General features: G+C 38.9%; 2 protein-coding genes across 3 annotated transcripts in view; both read right to left on the bottom strand.

Moving 5' to 3' along the window:
• Positions 1-11,083, bottom strand: part of LOC139984066 (uncharacterized) — a 33,181-nt gene extending 22,098 nt beyond the window's left edge. The window contains exon 1 of the mRNA XM_071997743.1: positions 10,606-11,083. Within this exon, the coding sequence (XP_071853844.1) occupies positions 10,606-10,680 (75 nt within the window). The 5' untranslated portion in view covers positions 10,681-11,083. The remainder of the gene's footprint in view (positions 1-10,605) is intronic.
• Positions 11,084-12,378: 1,295 nt separating this feature from the next.
• On the bottom strand, positions 12,379-23,445 carry LOC139984377 (uncharacterized). Of its 2 annotated transcripts, none has more exons than XM_071998272.1 (7): positions 22,845-23,445; positions 17,334-17,519; positions 16,698-16,835; positions 15,336-15,503; positions 14,624-15,001; positions 13,713-13,829; positions 12,379-13,421 (listed from the first exon to the last, which is right to left on the bottom strand). In XM_071998272.1, the coding sequence occupies exons 2-7, from the start codon at positions 17,488-17,490 to the stop codon at positions 13,003-13,005; spliced, it is 1,377 nt and encodes a 458-aa protein (XP_071854373.1). In that variant the 5' UTR covers positions 17,491-17,519; positions 22,845-23,445; the 3' UTR covers positions 12,379-13,002. The 2 variants fall into 2 exon arrangements, with proteins under 2 accessions (XP_071854373.1, XP_071854372.1); XM_071998271.1 differs by having other exon boundaries at positions 17,334-17,490; positions 22,845-23,443.
• Between the last annotated feature and the right edge of the window lie 903 nt (positions 23,446-24,348).

The following is a 24,348-nucleotide window of genomic DNA, read 5'->3' as shown; positions in this document are numbered from 1 at the left end:
CAAAATTGTTGGCATGACTGAAAATGAAGCATTTAGCTATCTTCACATCAAACTAAAAAGACCACAAAAAGCACAATTTTACCATTTTTGTTTCATAATAGCATCATTCATAGCATAAAACAGGAAGTAATAACCGAGGTGTGCACACAAAGCGCGCCGAAACAAAATAGTTTTTTTTTTTTTTTTTGCCTCTGTTATTCTCACCATATACCACTCTCTAGACAAGCTTTCAACCCTCTTTTGAAAAAGATATCACATAACAAGCCAAACATATTTCACTTTTGCAGCAACCATATGAATAGGCCTATGATATGTTGTTTAGACTTCATTTGAGAATTAATAAATCTGGTGAAGTACTCCAAATTCTCTCTCAACAGTTTAGGTATCTCATCGCTAAGATCTGTACACGAATCGCTAATGTAGAGTGGACGTTATAAGGCTAAAGTAATATTGAGTCACAACACGTTTAAGGCAAGCCAAATGCCCAATAATTACATATTCAAGGTTTTTCGGTCAAAAAAACGGTAAATAAAAAATCCCGGTCTATCAACCGAAAATCCAGGGTTTTCAACGTTAAATCCTGGATTATCGCTCGAAAAACCTGGAATATCACCGATTAACTTGGATAATCTATGAAAAACTTGGATTATCGCTCAAAATCCCAGGTTTGTCACAGATAAACCTGGAGGGGAAAGTAATAAACAAGTGACGTCACTGTTCCTTTACTGACTCTGCACTAGGACTCGGGCCCGGCGGCGAATTTTTTTTCCCTGAACCTTTCGGGCAGTGTACGTGGAGTTTAGCCAATCAGAGCGAGGCTGTGTTGATGACGTACTACTCAGTAAAGATGGTCAGTCGGGTAAATGCGTTGCTTCAATAACATAAGGTGGAAAACGAAAGACCGCGAGTTCGAGCCCCCGTGTGGATTTTTTCCCCACTTTTTCTCATGTCCAATTAGTTATGTCTAAGTATTATATCGATATTATGTTCTGTCATGGTTTTAGTGCATCGTCATCTTATATATGAAACTCCGAAGATAGTGTGGTGAAAATATATATAGTTTCTTTTGTTTATTTTTCTTCTAGATCTTATTAGAGGGAAATCTCAGCCCCAAAATGTGGTACATCCGTTTTAGGAAAGTTTATCCTAATTTAAAGGCAGATGACTGGCTAGATTAAAAGACAAGGGAAACAGATATTCATTCTGGAACAATCTAAAAGAGAGGATTTATTGCATAATAAAACAAGGGCATTACTTGCACTCTTATTTACATTATTCGCTCATCAGTTTACAACAATGATATTTGGCAGCCTCCACAATAAACCGTTCATTACTGGACCTCGATCTCACAAGGAGGTGCTATAGGAAAAGTTATTTTCCTATAGCACCGAGGTCCGATTGCAATCGGACCTCCGTTAGGTGTCCAATTTTTATTAGTAATAGCTACCGTGGCCTCTAGTCTAGCTAGATCATAAAATTTCCTAATGCTGTAGGCCTACTGTCACTGTGTACAAATATTGCTGTGCAGATGTGTGTAAACTGTACGTACGTAACATACTACTGTACAAGTACTACAGTACTGAGTACAGTGTCATGTCAATCTGAAGACATTGTAAATTTGTACAACAGACAGCGATCATACATCGCCGTTTTTCAACAAAGAAACCGATGCAAACGTCACGTAAGTTGTGCACAATGATTCAGTATAATGTTATTATTGCAAGGCCTTTATACCTTAATACTTTCTGCTGTTGTACAACAATTATGTTGACTTATCGAATGCGATTTTCCCACTTCAACATTTGGTACGCACGCCGCCATCTTAACTGTAGTACGTCATCAACACAGCCTCGCTCTGATTGGCTAAACTCCACGTACACTGCCCGAAAGGTTCAGGAAAAAGAAATTCGCGGCCCGGCGAACAAGCCGTACGCATATACTAGTTGTTATGTAATTATGGTGTCTGTACACGTGTTTAGTGTATATACTCAACGACGTTATAAATTAATGGCTACTGTTTAGAAGATCATCGACTCAGTGTTGAAACACATGGTGGGGGGGGGGGGGGGTACGACTATAAATATTTGAACCAGAGAGAAGCGCGTCTTGTTCGGAAAATTAAGAAGAAAAAAGAACGCTCCTCGAAGGAACAGACTGGTACGTTAGTATAGCCTTGGTTGGCCTAGCCTAGGCCTTAGTTAGGCATAGTATAGGCAGTATAGGCTAGATAGGATTGGGCGAAGAAAATTCACCGATAGAAGGCCGCTACTCGACGCCTGTCGGAATTTATGACGGATCATCGGCCTTGGTATCATGCATACAGAGCTTAAAAAACGCGACAATCGACATATATGCTTTCCGCGTGTACATATTCGTAGCAGACGACACTTGTTTACTTCATTTAAAAAATGTTAACATTTCAGCTACATAGCATTCTGGTCAGAATTATAGTACCACTGTGACGGCATGCAGAACCCGAAGGCAGAAAAGCTCCAAAATACTTTATAACAATAACAACTAACAAAGCTTGATTTCTCATATTTTGGCATGTTAGTTTTTGACGTAGATGGAAATATTTGTTGCAAGTTTAAATGAATATGTCAAGTACCGCTTGACCTTTAAACCTTGTAGTAAGTAGGCCTACATGCGTTCGATTCAAGGATTTTACTTTCGGATTAGATTAATTTAATCGCCGTCTTGTTGTTTTATCATTCGGATGTGAAAGAATGCCGTTTGCTCGTAGCTATGCGAATGTTTTAATTTCATTCCAAAATACTCATACCTTCGCAATAAATATGCTATGAGGATTTTGATTTCCAATGTTAGCAATGTTGCTAAGCAACCAGTGTCAGTCACCATGGGAAGTTTTCCAGTCAAATGGTTTGGTTCGAATTTACAGTTTATGGATCATCTCGATTTCTCAATTTGTCAGCGTGAGAACATATACTTCTATACAACGACGTATGCGTGTAGGACACTAGTCTTGTTAAAGACCATAGTATGAACAACCTAGTGTCTTTTTCACAAAGCTATTTTCCCGTATCTATTTGCCATGCTGCTCAGAGAACGCCCGTGTGAAGCCATTTTAACCTTTAATCGGGGATTTTAGATATCTGAAATTGTTTCTTATTATAGATATCTAAAATTGTATTTCAGATATCTAAAATTAAACTCGACATATCTAAACTTGAATTCGAGATATCTCAAATTCTATTTCAGATATCTGAAATTGAATTCGAGATATCTGAATAAAAATTTCAGATATCTCAAATTCTCTGCAGGTATTTCGAGATATCTGAAATTGACTTTAAGATATCTGCAAGTTTTTGTAGATATCTTAAATAAATTGGAGATCCATGAAATTTAGTTTGAGATATTTGAAATTATTTCGAGATATGTAAAATTCCTGATTAAAAGTTAAAACGGCTTTCCATACGCCCGCGGCAACGCTTTCGATTGATTTTTTGTATCGGACAGGTCCTCGGGCATCTAAAATACAGTGGGCAAGCACATTCGTGGTAGGCAGAAACGGACTCTGAGGCATGTACAGTTTGCATTCGAGAAAAGAGTATTGAAAACGACTTGGCCAAGACTAGTAGAACACCAACGTATGATTTTATGGTACAAACAGAAATATTCTCTCAACATTTCAACCAGAAAAAAAGGGGCCCGACGGGTGAAAAGAGGCGACATCTTCCATCAAGGGCAAGTTGGTTTTTTTGTCACAAGCTCGGTGATGAGAGATAACACAGTGATCTGTTGAGCAACCCAGAGAAGTCGAGTGTTCGATCAATTAACCATGCATGGTGGATCCCAAAATGTTAGCTAGCTAGAGTTTCCAAAAGACCTTTATATTTAGCCCCGCCCGCTCATTAATATTCAAATACTAGCACCAAAAACAAAACAGATCATCTCCTGACCATGGCCATCATATGTACCAAGTTTAACATCAATTCTGTATTTCCTTCTTGAGATATCGTGTTTACAAGCATAATCTAGCAGATTTCAATGTAGCTCCTCCCCTTCATGAATATTAATGTTTCCAATTCTTAAATGACCGAAGTTTGAAGAAACCCGAATTTTTAGTTTGGGAGATATTGACGTCTTATGAATTTAACAGTTAGCCCTGCCCACTCATTAATATGCATGAAAGCCCCACCAAAAACAACAGGGACCATCTACTGACCATGACCAACATATGTACCAAGTATGACATCAGTCACATATTTCCTTCTTGAGTTATTTACAAGCTAGGGCGTCACATACACGCACACCCACCCACATACGCACACATACGCCAACTTGACTGCATATATTCCAATGGATACTAAAGCAACGGTACCAAACATGGGGGAACTTATTCCGGAGAACTTATTCCGGTGGGAAAAATGAAGGACTCTTGATCTTGTCACTTGACCTTGGAAGTTTCGCTTACGTTGAGGTCAAAATTATTTTGTTTCCCTGGCGGGAGATGAAGTTGCCAAAATACGTAGCAAAGAAGTAGTAAAGGACAATGTAACTCAACTATCATCAATAGTACATTGTAGTTGAAAGGCGTGTGATAAAGACCAAATAGCAATATATGGGAAATGTTATTATTCCATTTGTAAGGTACCTGCACATAGGTGCAATATGTTCTTTCAAACACAGGACTGACGACTTAAGCAAGTCACGATAACACACATTTACTAAACGGCTGTAGCTCATAGATGCGATATTTAAACTGAGATATCTCCCAAAATTGAGCGAGACTACTTTTAGATGTTCAACGCTAACAAAGCTTCACCACGTGAGCTGCGATTAATGGCTGCTTTCTCTTTTAATGCGCAGAGGGTGAATAGAGATGTGGAACGAGGACCATTGGATTTTCTCAGTTATTAAAGAAATGTGTCACCCTCAACTCACCCCACCCATCTAAGTATCTTTCCTCTCCCTCCCCCACCCCAACCCTCCTCACCCCAGCCCACACCTTCATATATATATTTTTTGTTTTGTTTTGTCTTCTCTTTGCCTCATTCATGAAGATAATTGCCTATCATGGATGTTCAAGTACATAAGCCTCACTTCCATTAGCCTCCCTTCCATTAACCTCACTTTCATTAACCTCCCTACCATTAGCCTCACTTCCATTAGCCTCAATACCATTAGCCTCACTTTCATTTGCCTCACTTCCATTAGCTTCACTTCCATTAGCCTCACTTCCATTAGCCTCCCTTCCATTAACCTCACTTTCATTAACCTCCCTACCATTAGCCTCACTTCCATTAGCCTCAATACCATTAGCCTCACTTTCATTTGCCTCACTTCCATTAGCTTCACTTCCATTAGCCTCACTTCCATTAGCCTCACTTCCAGTAGCCTCACTTCCATTAGCCTCACTTCCATTAGCCTCCCTTCCATTAGCCTCAATACCATTAGCCTCGCTACCATTAGCCTCGCTACCATTTGCCTTACTTACATTAGCCTCACTACCATTAGCCTCACTTCCATTTTAGCCTCGCTACCAATAGCCTTACTTCCATTAGCCTCACTACCATAAGCCTCACTTCCATTAGCCTCACTTCCATTAGCCTCACTACCATTAGCCTCACTTCCATTAGCGACACTTCCATTAGCCTGAATACCATTAGCCTCGCTACCGTTAGCCTCGCTTCCATTAGTCTTACTTCCATTAGCCTCACTTCCATTAGCCTCACTTCCATTAGCCTCACTTCCATCAGCCTCACTTCCATTAGCCTCCCTTTCATTAGACTCAATACCATTAGCCTCGCTACCATTAGCCTCACTTCCATTAGCCTCACTTCCATTAGCCTCCCTTCCATTAGCCTCACTTCCATTAGCCTCACTTCCATTAGCCTCACTTCCATTAGCCTCACTTCCATTAGCCGCACTTCCATTAGCCTCACTTTTATTAGCCTCACTTCCATTAGCCTCACTTCCATTAGCCTCACTTCCATTAGCCTCCCTTCCATTAGCTTCACTTCCATTAGCCTCACTTCCATTAGCCTCACTTCCATTAGCCTCACTTCCACCTCACCTTGTAGTTTGCCCTTTGATGGAATGTCTCATATTGATCTGGATACATGTGGATCATTTTAATGTTTGAAATATTTTCTAAGCCGTTAATTAGATTAAAGCGTGGAGCGGGACGCATTCAAGCAAATATTGAACTTTGTACATTTGTACTGTTAGCAGGGTTCAATTTATTCCGGAAGAAACTGGAAGAAACCGGAATTAACTACTTATGTATCTGGAAACAATTAAAAATCTAATAGAAATCACGTAAATTGAAGATAATGTTTTTTAAAGCAGGGTTTCCCTAACTTTATCACCCCACGAACCCCCCTGTGGATTTCAGAGTTGTCCACCAACCCCCAACTTTTCGAGACACGATCTGAGTCATGATTATACTATTATACGCATAACAGTGCTTCGTAAAAGATCAAGTTCATAGTGTAATATTGTAATGAAAAAAACACAACAAGCGATGAACAAATATTTATTTGGAAACTTCAGGATCAGATCACGAATTGTATCACGCATCGATCGGCCATCACACACGATGAGACGGGTGCTCCTGTTTTTCGATAGGTACGACTATTGTACATTACTAAATTATATAATATATCAAATTTTAGTTCAACAAAAAGTACACTCGTTTTGCCTTTCGGAAACGTCTCACGAACCCCCTGGGATGGACTTGCGCACCCCCTAGGGGTCCATGCACCCCAGTTAGGGAACCCCTGCTTTAATGTCTATCTCTATTACAATGTTTTTCAAGTCTTATAGATTACAATTAAAAGTTAGTTTCCCTTTAAAGTCCAACTCTGTGAAGAAAATATCTATCAAAGTTTTTAATCTTTACCTATACAGTAGGTCTACTTTCTATGCTTAAATACAACACCACTGAAAACCCCTTTTATCTGCAAGTTCTTGCTTAAGTTGATAGGCAGTTAAAAAAAATTAAATTAAATATTAAAAACTTTTGCAGTGTTCATTAAAATGTGAAAATGAACATGTAGCATGAATCCTTGAGAGGAACAAATTATGGTTTTTGAGGGGGAAAAAAAGACTGGCAACACGCGTCTTGTACTTTAGCTAAAACAAATGTATCGTCTGCACATGTTTATCTGTTTATTGTTATAGAAAGACATTCACGTCTACATTTTGAATTTAGTCTATAATCTCCTCTTACATATGCTGGCAAATTATCTTCTTTTGTTTTGTATTTTACATTGAGCTATTAAGGAGAGCTAACTGGGGTTATTTTGTGTCATTCTTTTTTTGCTTATATATTTATGGGTGTTTCCTTCCCCATAGTTTCCTGTGTTTATAGAACAGTATCCGTTTTCGCACAACAGGTATATATCATATCGAATACACTTGCATATACCTTATTGATCAAATCAACCAACTCGGCTACAACGGCATCTGAGGAAAAGACCGAATGTCGCTGATTCGACTTTATTGGTCCTCATAAAACTATGCCTGGGGCGTGTGATGGTTCCCACGTGGGCAAATTACGATTTTCTCTGCCCGGGAAAGAAAGTTTAGGAGGGGGTGATTGACCAGTTTTTCAAAGTTCATGGGAGTAACTTTAAAGGATGAGTTTAGGGCAGAATTTTAGGTCTTGATATGTGACAGTCCAAGAAAGTACAAATGTGAATGAGTGTACTTGTTTTTACAGCTGTGTTAGTATGAACGATATTTACCTTGAAAATATGCGATGGAGTATGGAATGATATATTGATGATCACGTCGGCCTCCCCAGTGCAAGCCTAAATATTAATGTTAAACCATTGTTTTCTAATAACTCAATTCTAAAGATTCAACCAAAACATGTTCTTTTAGCTTCATATAAACAACAGAGCATCCTTTGAACGACATTGAACATCCATTTGTTTTGAATAAATGTGCACGTGTCATTTTGAGACCTTAAACGTCTGCTTTTCCTAATGAGTTTTGGATTGCAATGAGGATTGACCTGATGGTTTGTATAATAGTTCAGTCACTTCAATGATAAACCTCGACTGTTTAAATTGTCATTTCCTCAAAAATAAATAAAAATAAAAAACTGTTAACGGATAACAACCTGAACTGATAGCAGTTTCATAACGATCTACCAAATATCAATATTAATTTCGTGGCAGTAATATCTGCAAATTGACATTCTTCGACAATAAAGTGTTCGTTAGCAAAGAGGTAAGGTTGGGGTGCTGGATGGGGTGGACATTGACTCTTTCCCAGTGCTTCACTAAAGATATGTTTTTGTTATGTGGCGGGTGGCGTTAAAGCTCTGATTTATTATTTGGGGTTGATGTTCTAATCGATGGGTGCAAGGCACGTAAAACCATCTCAATGCTTCATGGGTATACGGATGACCACGGATGACCACGATTGACCTCGCTAGTATATTAAGGGTCATTCCAATACTGTATATTACCAACGTACAGGTGATTTATAGCGCGTATGCTTGTTAATATATTAATGCATATACTCCATGGTAACGGTATCCACTGCAGTAAACTTGACTCAATCTCCGTTAATTTAAATCTGTTATTTTGGAAGGTCATTCTCTTCATAACTTCTCTTTCACTAGCCTAGTAACGGATCACCTGTGACCAGAATCCTGCTGTGAAAAAGTGATCTAATTTAGGAAAGATAACACCAACAAAATTACGAAAACACGAGCTCTCTGATGTGTACAATAGAGGAAACACATCAGCCATAAATATACCTCTGTAGAGAGATTGCTTTAGCTGTATATATATATATATACAGCATATGTAATCCGTTCTTTGATCCGTTCTTTGCTCCTTAATCCGCTTCCTGTATAGTCATGGTTTATTTGGTTTTAATTCCATCATTGCAACTTACTCTTATCTAGCGTCATACTTTCATTGTGTCACATTTTGTACTTCTCATTCGACTGCCAAGTATTGCTGACGAAGGTCCCAGGGGGACCGAAAATTCCAATATATTTTGTAAAACTTACTCCTTATTTGTCAATTATGAGTCATATCTTATTTCTCTGGTTTTCTCTAATAATATATATATATATATATATATATATATATATGTTATATATATATAATGTATATATATATACATTATATATATATTATATATATATATATTTATATATATATATATACATACATATATATATATATATATATATATATATATATATACACGCACAATGCTTTTATGATGAGCACCGACAGAATTTGACCAATATTTTAGAATGAAATGTCACTTTATTGAATATCATTACAGATGATTGTGGTTTTCATTATTAAAGCCGCATGACACTAATATATGGGAGTGTGTCCATGTTCAGGTTTGAGATTGCGAGGGGGAGGGGGTGGGGCGGACAGGAGTCAGCCTAAGGTTCGACTCCACCTTTTTCCCTCACACCGGTGTCGGGAGTTATTGTTATATATACGTTACTTAAATACTTCGTCTTAAATTCGGATAAAAGACTATAATTAACTGACAACTTTTAGTGAAAGGGTGAGCTCTGCATTGGGTTGTGGACTTGTTTTTGTCTCACTAAGCAGTGATTTGTTAGGGTTTGATAGGGATTGTTCGGGGTTGTTAGGGTTTGATATGGGTTAACAACTCTCAGCTCTAAGTTGATATATGTTGTACGCATCATCAGATAACCTGGATTCGACGAACGGATGTATCTGTTTATTTGTGAATACAATCATTCGAATGTCCATAACTTAAGATTTATTAACAGTTTTATCAAACAACTTCAATTTGTCATCATTATTCCTGGTGCGATATTGGTATAATTTAAAGTTACTGAGATTATGTTCTGGGTCCCTATAGTCCTTCTTTCAAATGTTCGAATATACACAACGCAAAAACGAGAAAGAAATAGCCTATCGGGAATCTTCATACACGTGTTTTTGCGTCACTGCCTCAGACGAACTACTTTCATTATTCAGAATCGCATTTGTTATTAACTAACAAATCTATACCTTACTTGCATAATTGTTATTTGCATATTCATGATACGGGGGGAGGGGAGGGGGAGGGGAGGGGGTTAGAGCGGGGTGAATAGAGGGTGTCTCATCGGTCGGTGGGGAATGGAGATGAGAGCCGAGCAAAACGATACATTATTTAAGTTAATCATAATCGTAATGAATAATTTAGTGTTTAGAGTTTGATTTTACAAAATGATAAAATACGTTGTTCAAAAGAATTGTTGGCGGGGGTGGCGGGGGTGGCGGGGGAGGGGGAGGGGGCGGGGGAGGGTGCGTGTGCCTAAATGGATTGTATCTTTGCTTTCCATACCTGCCTTGGGTGGCATACTGTTATGCTACGAAACTGTCACATGCTATCGTTCGCACATATATATACTTACTCGTATGCCATGCAGGGGATTCGTGAAAAGCATGTTCTCAAACTTCTATGTAATTTCGTTATAACCATAGAAATTGGTGATAACTTATAACAGGAGAAAGTATATCTATGTGCTTGAGGTTTAGTTGGTTGGGGGAAGGGTTGCGGAGATATTTAATAGTGCTTTTAGGTCATGTGACCTGTCACCTGATAAATTAAAAAAACAGTACGCAAAAGAAGAAAACTTACCTCGGGCGTTCGTATTCTTCGAACTGAAGACGCATGTGCTAAGTCGATAACCTGTTCAAATTGTGGATTCTCCATCTTGTCGGAGATCGAACTTTGAAATTTCCAAAAGAAAAAATCGGAACGAGAAATCAAATGAAATCACAACCTACTTGAGTAAATAATGCAAAGCATTGTACATGGAGCGTTATTGTAATGGTTGAAATGTACGAGAAAGTTCCCTGTTGTATGCTACGGTATTTCAGTACTAAAATATACCGCCATGAATCTCGATAGTCCACCTCTCAAGAAGGAACTGGTCATAGCTCTATAGATCAGAAATATTCAACCAACCTTAGAAAACTTCAAAACTGTTGTTTCCCGGAAGACACTTATATTATACCAATCCAAGCTAAATCTTTGTGAAGTGATTATGCGACGTTTAAAGACATCCATAGTTTTAACAAGTTCATGGATAGGTTGGTCGTTTTAATGCAATGTACGTTGTATTTGTGTGATACAGGATATTGGACAGTACTTTTAATCTTCGAGGGGGTAGAAATGTTAGTGTAACCAATATTCGATAGATATAATAGTCCAAAAAATATTCTAGTTAGCAGCTATACTTTACTACGTGGATCATAATCTGATGGTATATATAAGAGTGTGAGAAAGTTTTTGAAACGAATGATTTGAGACTAAGGGGCAATCAAGTTTGGTGATCAATGAGAGAGAAAAAAATCAAGCCCATTTCGCAACAAGAATTGGGAGATAAACGAAGGACTTGAAGAAAATTTTGGTGAAATTTGCTAAATTTCGAAAACTACATATATCATACTTTCTTGAAGCTTAAATGTGTTAGTCAAAATTGTGAAGGCTAATTGAGGTAAATGGTAAAGGCTTTATTTTTTAGTAGCAAGACATTTCGACAATTTCTTATCATTTCAAAATTGGTCAGACCTTGTCGTATCATCCCCACCCCACCCCACCCACCCACCCCTCCACGCACGTGCCCCTCCTGCCATTTCCTTCCAATAATTTTCCCAATCTTGGTAATACGGATACCGCAATCTTCCCCGAGAAATCTAATGATATGTAGATTCCCGGATGTTCTCATTCCCTCATGACCTCCACCCCCTTCCGTACCAGACCGTTAAAAAAAAACGTCAAGAAATTTAAGACAATTTTTTCACCGTCGTCTATATATTTATTTTTTATAGTTTACTGGTTTATTATTTCATTTGTGCGACAAAATGCCGATAACATGACATACAACATTTCATACAGAAAGAGGAATTTATTGCGAAGCAATATATATAATAAAATCAAAGGGAAATATTGTATATACACCCTACGTCTTAGCTATTTATAACGTGTTATATTTCTCTGACGTAAAACAACAAAAAAAAAATAACAAGAATCAGAGAGTAAATAATTTTGAAAAACAACGTATAAACACAGTGTGAACAAAATAATGTAAAAATGCTATTGCACTGTCTTCTTAGAAATAAAGTTCTATGAATGTAACCTTTATTTCTTCTCAGAACGGCCACAAGTAAAAAAAAAAAAAAGCATAAATCCTTTATGAAGGGAAATTCCCAAATATAAAAGTTTGTCTCGAATGACAAATACTTAAAATAGGATGGTGAAGGTGCGATCAAAGCGGCTGCCCTTTTTTTTTAATTCACTGATTTCAAAACCCCACGGGTCTCGCGCCTCCCCTTCTAACACCGATGTCATTCCATCTTTCACCCCTCACCCCGCCCCCCTCACCCCACCACCACCGCTCACCCAAGTTCCGAGTTCCATCTCCTAACCCTGCGTGACGTGACTATACTGTGAAAATCAATGATACAAACATTTGCCTGCAAATACGCAGTATTGTAATGCGCGTGGAGTGCTTGCAGTATTAGGAAGAACTTTTCGGTTGTTCATGGTATTATGTTTTGAGCAGACAACACACCAGGGAGTATATTCATGTAGGTACCTACAAAGTGGTTAAGTGGGGGCGCTTGTGAGCACCGTGATAGGCTCAGAATAAGTTGGCTACGCAGTTAGCCTCTGAAACTGCAAATGTGTACAGAGACTATATGAAACTTGAAGTTTCAACGTCCAGTCATGTAGGTATCGTTCACTTGGCCAGTAATACCAATATTGTAGCGCGCAAGCGCACTACAGTAATAAGGTGCGTTTCGTTTTTCGTGATGCCTGCTACTAAGATGGCGCTCGTCTAGTTAAATGTCATATACCTCTTCCCCCGGCCACGTTATTGCATTCCTAATAACATTGACATGTCTCTTTGCTAGACAAATTTCAAGTTTTAAAGTTAACTTTCATTCAATAATTGCGACATGTACTTCAACCATTCTCCATCCCCAACCAGGGGCCAAGGTGAGGACCGGGAGTATTTCTTGTTAATGGTTACCTGGCGCTGCATAAACAATGTGTACGTTCTCGTGTATGCTCTTTATCTTGATTGAGACACGTTGAATTTCCAGGCGCTACCTCCGGTAGTTGCTCACAAGTAAGTTTCTGATAACCCATCGTCATTAGAAAGAAAGTAGTTTGGCACAATAATTTGCAACATTGCCCTCTACAGTTCACGTACGTCACTTCCTGACTACCGGGAAGAGGAGAGCATTGTGGGTATAGAAGCCCACAAAACGTACTCTTCGTGTCGTCTTGCACAAAAGGTTCGATAGTGTCCCAGCTGGTGAAGTTTGCGGAATGAGTGGCATTCAACTCAATGCCATTTGTAGTGTTGTAAGGTAGGACAGAACGACAGTCTTCGGGGACTTCGAAACAGTGTCCACCTGGGACGACTGAATACATCGAATTGGCTGGAAAATATGTAGAATGAAAAACGAGAAAACAAAAATTTAATGTCGATGTTGCTGCTTCTCAATTTGAGATTGAGGCTTTCTGTTGAGCCGTACAACTCCCGCACCCCTTCATTCCATGTTCGTGTCCTTTTGAGGTAAATCGGTGGAATATCTATTCTTCAAGGTCCTCACGAACATAATTAACCTGGACTAATTGAAAACCAAAACTTGGACAGCTTAATTATAGTTGAAGTGTAGACTGATGCATCCGTTAGAGAAGTTCAGATTATGATCTTTTTTTGAACCTACCAATCCTTTCACAGGTTCTTCCGGTGTATCCTTCCCTACATCTGCAAAATGGCTTTTCTTTGATAGTAAAGTACGCACCGCCATTCAGGCAGGTTAAAGCAGGTGTCACATCTGTAGCTAAAGAAAACAAAAAAAAGGTACTGTAACCTTTTAAAGCGTTTGTAATGTTTAAATAAATTGCACGGGTTGTATGTGTTGCCATGACAAAGTAGCCTAACTGCAAGGAATGTGTTCGGAGAAACCCCATGGCAACGTAATTCTTGCCAAAACAATTTCACAGAACGAGTTAATCGACATATATCCAATTGAGCCAGACAAACAACATATCTTGCACCATTTTAACTTGACGACATGACCACATATATGTTGACAAAAACTAGCAATCGTGGCACTGGTGATAAAGGTGCTGTCCAGCTGCGCCCAAGACTAATAGAGGGCGCTGTCATTCCAGTTCTAATAGAGACCCTATAGGGTCTACAAGTTCTAATAGAGTTCCTTTATAGGAACTCTAAGTTCTATCAGAGCCGTATATATACGGCGCTTAGTTCTATCAGAGTCATATATCTGAGTTCTATGTAGTTCCGCGAAACTTGACAGGCTACAGTCTAAGATCATAAGCATTTGTTGATCCCTGTCGTAAATACACTTTTGTTCGTAGTTATTTAAAGAAGAGATCTTTTCAAACACATTTTGACGTTTAAAGTTTATCTAATTGTTTTAAGCGCATTAACTTGCTTTCTAAAGAATGTTTTTCTTTCGAAGCAACTGCACGAGTGGAACAATGAACTCGCCAAACACTCAGCCCGTAAGTAACTCGTAGCAACAGCTTGTCAAGTTTCGTGAATGTAGATGGGACCGAGATATGACCGCTGCCTTTGTTGATTTTGTTGAAAGACATTTTGTTGCATTACCTTTGGTTGTATTGCTGGCAACACATACATCAGACGACGTAGACTCCGGAAAATTGTCGCATAATGAAGTCCATCCTTCTGCGTCTGTCAAACATCCCTTCATTTCATTACATAAAGAATTACACGGAAGAGACACGAATGTACCGGTTTTGCGAATATCGAATGTGCCACTTGTTGATGTGGTAGAAGCAGTACACGGAGGACTCAAAAGGAGATTACAAAAGAATTCTTCCGACAGGTAATGGCATGAGAAGGTTTTGACAAAGTTAAAAATGTTCATCATTCTCGATAGATTGTCATATAGATTAAAGACGTGTGGTATGATGGTCCTACAGTTCCCCATAGATCTGCACACGGTTATATTATGTACGATGCATCCTGCAATGAAGATAGAAAATAAACAAGGGTCAGTTTTCTGAAATGGAATCGGCCGAAAATACCTTGAAATACCCCCCACCCACCCAACACACACACACACACATTCCCCTCTGTGTTGGTACATTATAATCATAGAAGCATCCATGTTTGGAAAACTTTGATCATTGATACTTTATAACACTGTAGAAGCCTTCACTTACTCTTCATTAATTAACTAATTTCATTTTACCAATCAACAACACATCTGGATGTTCAAAGAACCCGATAGGACAAACACAATCAACAGCCGTGTTCGGAAACGATTAAATAAAATTAAGTTTCACTGCAGACTTACCACCTGCGTCAGCTTCTGCTTCTGGGGTGGGCATTGGACAAGTATGTGAAACATCCGTGGTGATGCCTGAAACATCAGTGGTGATGTCTAAAACATCCGTGGTGATGCCTGAAACATCAGTGGTGATGCCTGAAACATCCGTGGTGATGCCTTCTGACGTCACAGCCACTGTTGTGGACGAAATAAGCATGAATGGAGATGGGTTAAAGGGACAATATTTTACAGTTACTCAAAAATTGTTTCTCTGATGCGCTAAAATGGGCACGAACTTTCCAAGACGTTTACAAATAAATTACAATTGTATGATAATATTGCAATATTTTTGGGGGTATGAAATTCGTTCGTTTGTTACGATCCTTTGTTTTCACAATTATGTAGTGTGAGAGATATTCTGATATCTCCAAGCTTCATTAAATGTTTGGTATCTTCCCAACGTTTCAACATAGTCCATTGCTTTTGAAACAGATATTCATTCATGCTTCTTTGGGGTTTTGACAGCGAGATGTTGTACGTGTGGTCAATTCCACATGAGAGTACCGCTTAATTTTACTTATTTTATTTTTTGAGCAAAACCAGGCTAATGGCTTTCCACTAAACGTCACCTGTATCGTTCACGAATATGCTAGAAAGAACAAACTACATTGGCCAGTTGGTGCCAAAATATTATTGTTGATATGTCGTCCATTGAGTTGCTTAGCTGTCTTATTTAACACTTCCAACTTAAATATAGTCTATGAGGTGAGCATCTCCATCAAACATCAAAATAGTTTGGAAACTTGTATAACCAATTTGTTGGCTCGCTAACATTTGTGGTCAAAAGATTACCCTCAGTGTGACCTTCTTAGATGTAGACTACTCGTCATCCGCTTTTTTTAATTTGTTGCAATTAAATGGCACGTCGAGCCTTCCCTTCCCTCTTCCTCATTCCTTGCCCAGCCCCGGCTCAGCCTGCCTACCCACCCCACCCTCTACTCAAATATAACGACCCTCACCCGCCTCACTTCCCTCGCATGATCGTTTCATACGAAAACAAATAATAAAACATTTTTACGGTGAAACGGTAATTCGATTGGACCTCCAATTCCGTGTGTTTTCAATTTCTGTACGTGTCCCCTTCCAAAAAGGCATCAATGAAATATTCTACATTATGACGTCATGGAACAGCAGGTCACATAACAGTGTAGAATCAATATTACAGCAATTTTAGCGTCAATTGAAGGTACTGTTTCACTACCCCCCACCCGTTCCCCCCCCCCTCCCCACCTCGTCCACGCCACCCTAGTGCTTATCGGGGAAAGGGTAGGTAATATGGTGGGGGAGTTGCGTCACCTCACTGGAGTAACTTAATTGGTGTTGTCTTACCTGTTCGTCGCGGCATTAGCGGGACCTGCGTTGTAACAGTGGGCGTACTTGGTTTACTACCAGAAGTCGTAAAGTCATCAGCGCTCATCTTATCACTTGTCGGTTTCACATTAGCTTGGAGGTTAGCTCGGATACCAACTAGAATACAAAAGGGGGAGAGAATCGTAGTGTCAGGATAGCATCTCTATAAGATCACATGACCACATTCCCGATGTACAAAACTCTGGGAACGATAACGGTGCACTGCATAATTCGATATTCTTTTGTTTTAAAAGGGACGATATCATCATGACTCTAATAACAAAACAACAATGATAAGATCACCATAATCACAGGTTTGGGGACTAAAACTTCAAATTCCTAATTGCATAGCAAATATATGAATACTATGAATACATAATTGACACATGCAAAGTTATATGCAGTACGTTCCGACTGTCTACTTATTGTTTTTAATGTACAATAGGGTTCTGGATTTAGATCCTCTCGAGTGACCAGTACAAGAGGGATTGCCTTTACGTCCCCTCCCCTCCCCTCCCCCCTTTTTTTTCTTCATTAATTTTGTTTTTATTTTCTGTTTTGAAAACTTGAAAATATTTATGTGTACCAGTGAGTTGCCCTTCTCAATACACTAACCAGATGTCCCAATAAGCGTTGCCATAGTAACAATTGTCAGCAAGGCTCCTCCGGCAATGACGAGTCTTTTCCCACTGAAAAACCTAGATGGAGCTGGAGCGCCCTCTTCGATGGAAAATAGATGGTTGAAGACTCCTCGTCTATAAACTTCATCCATCTTGGAGAGAACATGAAAATATATTTCATCTAAAAAAAAAAAATTCAAAGCGAAAACGGTTATGAGTTATAAATGCGACCTTAAGTATCTTAGCGCCATCTATTTTACTGAAGAAAGATGCAAAGCACCATTAAAAATAAATAGCGTCATCTATTTTACCATAGAAAGATGTCAAGCATCATTAAAGATTGATAGCGCCATCCATTTCATAAATAAACCACAAAAACCTAGCCTCCTGCTACGTTTACTTCAAAACATTACGAGAGCTACATACTAGACAATAGTTTCCGCCTTGAGTGAGAGCGTTTCATCATGTTACACCACTAAATGCCAGCAAATGAAACCATACACCTGTTTTCACTAATCAAGCAACTTATTGAGCTGAAAGAAATTAAAAAATTACTGAATAATATTTCTACATTCCGTAGTTTGCACAGCATGTGAAATTGTTGATACTCTCCACGAAGTTGTATAAGGTTATTACAAGTGTACTAATGGCAGGATATATTGTATGTTGCTACCGTGACTATATTAAGTCACGAGATCACGGCGACTGATGTTTCATCTGAAAACAATTAGAAAACGTTTTTATGTTATTTATTTTTTATTTTTTATTTGCTATTACCATGCTTCGTCGCTGGAAACTCCCTGTCTTGCGACAGGGGACGATTTATGACTTGTCTACACCTTCTTTTAAAAAAAAAAACACATTCTTTTAATTTTCCCGTTGGTCCGTTGGTTGTGCATTTTCATAACTATATACTATTTATTTATTATTTAATAGCTAAACGACTGAAAGTTTGATCAATAAATGACAGCACCTTAAGTTCCTTAACCTGCGCTCTGATATAGGGTGACTTTCTTCTTTACAATGACTATAATTGAAGATCATTTCTCAAGTATAGTTTTACTGCCAGACAATATATGATTAAATTTCATCATCCAAATGCGCATTCATAAAACCAACTGTTGAAATGTTTTCGGGGAAGTTACGCTACATAATTTATAAGGTAATAATAATGAAGTGATTCACGCAACTTTTTAAAAGAATCTTAGCAAATTAAAAGGAAGTTGCTATCAATTTTTAAAAATATACTTTCCTCTCGGCTCAGATCCTCAAAATGATACCTAGACGATTGTTAAAATTGACAATTAATTTTGTCAGGGTACAACTGCCTTTGAGTGGCAAAAGGATTCTGTATTAGGAGACTCGTTGATTTTGAAATAATATGAGGAGGTCCAAATGACGGTAGTCATGAACAAACCTGTTTCTTGATTCTCAGAAACGGAAGAAAGAGCTTGATGACAGAAGATATTTATTAACGATCATGTAAGACTGTCACAACAGATGTTGAATTATCTTCTCAGATAAGGGTTCCTAACCCTTGAACTTTCTTAAAGCGTAACTTACTCGAGAACCGAGTTTGGGACGTCATTGAAACAAAGCCCATGGGGAAGGCATAACATCACGTATAATGTTCGACTGACATGTGTAACCATGGAAACATGTGACACTGACGGCCTATCCTTCATGACTATCGGTTTCCACTTTTTCATTAAAATGAAAAGGAATGGATTCTTACAACTTGGGGTTATAAATACTGTAGATATTTATAATCATCATATATTGTCAGTTATTCCCAAAACTAACTACAGAATGACGTCAGAACAGACAAGTTTTCGAGAACAGATTTGCACTTCCGTTAACAAGGGTAGATCATATGTAGTACCAAGCCCATAAATTAACCAAACTACAGTCAAGCTTGAGGTTTTCGAAAAATTTCGTCCTACTCCACAATGAAGCCCCGTCACCCCCGCCCCCCCCCCCCCCTCCCCTCCGACAACCTCCTTCCGCCATCAGATGGAATAAGATTCGAAATAATTACCCCAGTATATAATCCTTTGAAAAATATTTGCAATTTTCCTGTCAGCTTGAATGTTTCCTTCATGACAGTCCCTGTTACCCAATCATCGATGATTCCTAAGGTTTGAACCAGAACGCCAGTTGGCTTTGTGATTCCTTGCCATATTATTTCAAATAACTATGATCTGACTAATGTAGATCGAGTGAGTTAAATTTGTCCAAGAACTAAGTGGCAACCAGAAGGAATCTGCGATGTCCAGATCTTATATGTATCACTCCCTTGTATACGGCATCAACCATTTCATGAACAGGTTAGGATTTTACAATATAGAAATGTTTCAATATCCATGCAGAAAAAACAGTCTTCCTATGTGAAATATAGACACGTAGATGTATTAATAAAGTCATCTATGGCACCTTGCAGACATCCTTTTAATAGTTGTTATAAATAAATGAGAGCTCTACATGATATACGGTACACTGTGAAATTTTTTCACAATTTAGCCAAAGCAATAGTCATATAGTATAAATCGTAGAGAAAATGGCCAATGTTGAGTCCATGTCAGATAACCTGTTGACCCCCTTAAAAGTCAAGTTTTTCCACCAAATTGAGAAAACCTGTTGACATATTGAAGCTCAGAGGGTGAAAACTGATACGGGCCTGTAGAGTGTCTTTAAGTGAGTGCGTTCAAGATTATCAACAGATTGAAGCCCAATTTCGATAGGGTTCCTCTGCTCAGTATGGGATGCCAACATGCCAAGCATGAGAGTCATCAAAACTCTTCTTAAGTTAACGTGCTTACAAGCCGAGGCGTCACATACACACACATACATATCCCCCTCCCCCCCCCCCCTACAGAAAGATGTCTAGTTACGCCCCTGTGTCAACGTACATGCAACATGAAATCAGTCAATGTGCAGTTAAACGAGCAGCAGGTAGTTTCACCGAAAACGCAGAATTTTGATGATTTTAGGCCTATTAGGTGTCGACTAGCATTACAAAATCACAATATGCGTCACCAAGGTATAATTTTAGGAGGAAGCGAAGTCCAACAGAATATCAATAGCCTATCCTCATTATCCCATGAGGTCGTTAGAACAATAGAGCAATAGAACAATAGAGCAATAGAACAATAGAACATGGCATTGTCTTGTGTTGTTTTGTCTTGTTGTTCCTCTGTCTTTTTTTTTTTGTCTTTTTTTTCTCAATCATCGATCTCATATCCACAACCAACCCAAAGCATTTAATTCCCTTGGTATGAAAATTTGAAATTTATTAAAATACTTGTAGAATTAGCAACGACTGTAATATTTCGATATTGCATTGCTCGTATGTGCGCGATTACTAATATGTGTGTATGTATATACAAAAGTGTTCTGAAATTTTCAGAATCTAATCGAATTTGACAGTTTACTCTTCACTCATCGATCTTCTTTTGGTGATAACCACAAAGTGCAAAAGTTGAGGTCGTGTCCTTTTGTTTCTGATTTATCAGAAACTGTTAAAATAAACGCAGACGACGACGCCTCTTACTATGATAAGGATATTTATCCGAAGAGCGATGGATTGTGTTACCGTATACCGCAGACGGATATGTTTATACCCATTTAGTGAATCTGCCCCGCCCCCCCCCCCCCTCCAACTAAAATGAAAATCCTCTGTAACTAGGCAGGTACCCTCAGCTAACCCCTTTGACATTCTCCTCCAAAAGATCAAAATAATTTTAGCTAGACCAGGTTGATAAAATAAACAAATCGTGGATTCGGTCATCGCTGTCGTTAAATAACATTTTGTGCTTACCTATTCTGTGCATGCATACAGTATAACGCTCAGACTTCGTACAAACAAAACTTGTTTTTTTTTTGTTTTTTTTTTTTTTTTTACGTGTGTCGTTTAAACTCGCTATACGATCAAACAAATACCTAACAACTGTGCAACTTCCGAGGATTCCTCTACCCCCCCCCCTCCCCACACACCAACCCACCGTCTCCTGCATTACGAATTTACGCCCTGTGTGTATACATGCGTTTGTTTTGTATTCTGACCGAGGACTTGAACAAAAGAATTCCAGGTCCTCGGTTGTGATTTCTAAAGAATCACACCGTCCTCAGAAGAATTCTATTGTATGGGGTATTGTTAAGGTTTGGGTACGTGGATTTGAACAATGGAAAATACAATGGGGTCCTCGGTCTGAATGTAATACAAACATGTGAGTGTGTGTATATATGTGTCTGTGCGCGTGGTCATCTAAAACTTCTAAACACAAGAATAATACCGTATAGATTGCTGTCTTACTCCTTACATTGTTCCCTCACAGTGAGTAGATGAACCACATTGCTTTTGGGTGAGTTGAAATGTCATTTGGGAACTCCAACCGTTAAAGTTAGTCAAATTCGGTCTGGCAAAGTCAGTAAAGAGCAGAATAGAGCTATTGAGGGAGGTCAAAGGTCATTTAGGGTCGGCGAAGGCAAACTTATCTGAGGACCACGTAAACACTATAACTCCAAAAGTAAAGCTTGGTGAAACGTGATACATACATAGTATGGTAGATCTCACTTACGCGGAGCTAAAGAATCCCCACTGGTTGTAAGGGGTCAAAGGTCATTTGGGGTCTACAGAGGTCAAATTCTGACAACCTTGTAAACACGGTAACTCCGAAAGTAAAACTTAAATTTATTACATATAGGTCCAGTGTAGTTAGTTCTAATGGCGGTCAAGGTTCCGTTATAGTAAAATAAAAAAAACCTACTTCAAAACAATATCTTCAAATTAAACTTTTTAAATATTTAGTGTTGTTACAGAGCCGTACGTATACGTCTCTGTGCTGTTAATGATTACAGCGCCCTTCTTGTCTTTTCTTAAATTTCTTTCCTATACGTAAGTAAAAAGGCTTAATTAATTCAAGGAAATCCTAAGAAAATTCTCAACAATATAACTACAAAGAAGTACCAGTTGCATTTGTGGGGGCTATTATGTGAAACTGGAATTGAGACATGACCAGGGTTATAGCCACGGCGGCCGGCGGCGGCCGGTGGTAACCGCCACTCACGCCTGCCGGCCGGCATTGGAAGTGAATAAACAGTCCACCGGCCGGCACAAAAAAATAGTAAAATGCTTGTGAAATACAACAAAAGTAACAAATTTATCTTTCCCTTGCCGTAAAACATGATAATAACGTCACCTTTTTCTGTTATTTACCAATTGTAAATCTGAAAAGTAGCAAAAATCACCCTTAAGCGGGCCCCTGGACCCCCGGCCGTGAGATGCGAGAGCTTCGCTCGCTACGCTTCGCAAATTTATTTAACCAGCACTCACAATCTTCTAGCTATAACCAGGGAGTTGTTCCATAACAACTCCCTGCTATAACCCTGGACATGACCAATCCTAGGACGTCTTTCTCTCGAAGATGCACGCCCGACCACCCCTTATAGCCGCCCCCGTAGCCCCCCCCCCTCCCACAACCCAATATACAATTGAAGCCTTACGTACCTCAGGCGTCCGATTCTTCCTCACAGAGGGTTTGTCTTTCAAGTTTATCACCTCTTCAAACGTATTATCAGCCATCTTGTTACCTTCCGCGTCTGCAGTCTTTCTTAGAGAAATTAAATCGGGTTAAATTTCATTGGACCGAAACAGGAAATGAAAGATATCAATTCCTGGCTATATATCGAATGATGTCTGGTAATGGAAAGTCCCTTCTTCAAGCAAAACCATGGAAACCAGACCGTACAATTTATATACACGCCAGATTCGGCGCTAAAAAATATCGGTGATTCCCACCGCCTAAAGGCATACTGGTACTTCGGATGGCATCTGGCACTGGCAGACGTGAGTTCAAATCGAAAAGTGTGTAGTACCTATAAGTTCAATATGAGAGAGATGGGACAACTGCTCCCTTGTGTAACGACACTTGCTTGCGCTGTATAATTCAGACTATCGTTTAGCGATGATATGCGGCGGAATTTATCTCTTCGCTGTCTCTTTGGAACCTGACATGAAATACTTGATTGTGTACATGTTGCTATAGTTTTAGTATTTTGATAAGTGAGGCGCCTTCGCGTAAGCTTGCATGCACCCTGTTTGAGTCGTTAGGGTCAAACGGGATAACCCCTTCGAGTTTATTATTTCAATATTTTAAAACAATAAGGTGTATATATTAAAATATGACGTCAATGATGATATATTATATCACTGTGGAGTATCTTCTATTGGCGTTTAGAAATGAAAACGTCTATGGTGCGCCTAGTGTGCCATAAGTCCTGAAATCGACATATGTCGAATTAAATTGACATTTGTCGGTTTCTCGTGCTCTCATTGGACGACCAGTGTCACATGTTGTTTAATAGTGCTCTGATGTGAAAGACATCAACAATTGTCGAATTTCATTGTCATATGTCGGTTTTTTTTTCCTATGATTAAATTATATATGCATATTCATAGGCTCCAGAGTCCAAGCAGCTGAAATTAGAATAGCTAAACGTTACCGGTATGTTCACAACGGTTCTTGTCATCGAGATTTAAATAAATGCCAAAATTGGAAACCATGATCACGGAAGAACCAGCAGAAAAGACCAGAAGTATCTTAATATACATTTTAATTGGTTGTGTACGTAGGTTGCACGCCTAGGATGACCTATCCGGACAGCTTTGCTTTTTGTCAATGCCAATAGCAACATAGTTTCATAGCTAGGCTTGTACAGTCATTTACATATGTCGATTTCTACCAATCAGAGAGCTAGAAAACAACACTTATAATAGTTATATCTCTCAGTCTCAAGAAATGACACCATCTGCATGGGCGGCGATCCGTACTTCCGAGTAGGGGGGATATGACCTTTTTGACTATCTAAGCGTAGCGCCACCATGGGTTGGCGCGAAGTGTACAAGAAAATTTGGGATTTACAAACCCTCTAGATGGCCGGAAACGGCACTTCCCAAGGTTTCCAAGTGGCATATACCCAACTTTATAATAGGGATATCATGTCCGAAATAT

Source organism: Apostichopus japonicus, chromosome 17 (assembly GCF_037975245.1).
Source record: "Apostichopus japonicus isolate 1M-3 chromosome 17, ASM3797524v1, whole genome shotgun sequence".
Lineage (NCBI taxonomy): Eukaryota > Metazoa > Echinodermata > Holothuroidea > Aspidochirotida > Stichopodidae > Apostichopus > Apostichopus japonicus.
This window is presented reverse-complemented; position numbering and strand designations above follow the sequence as displayed.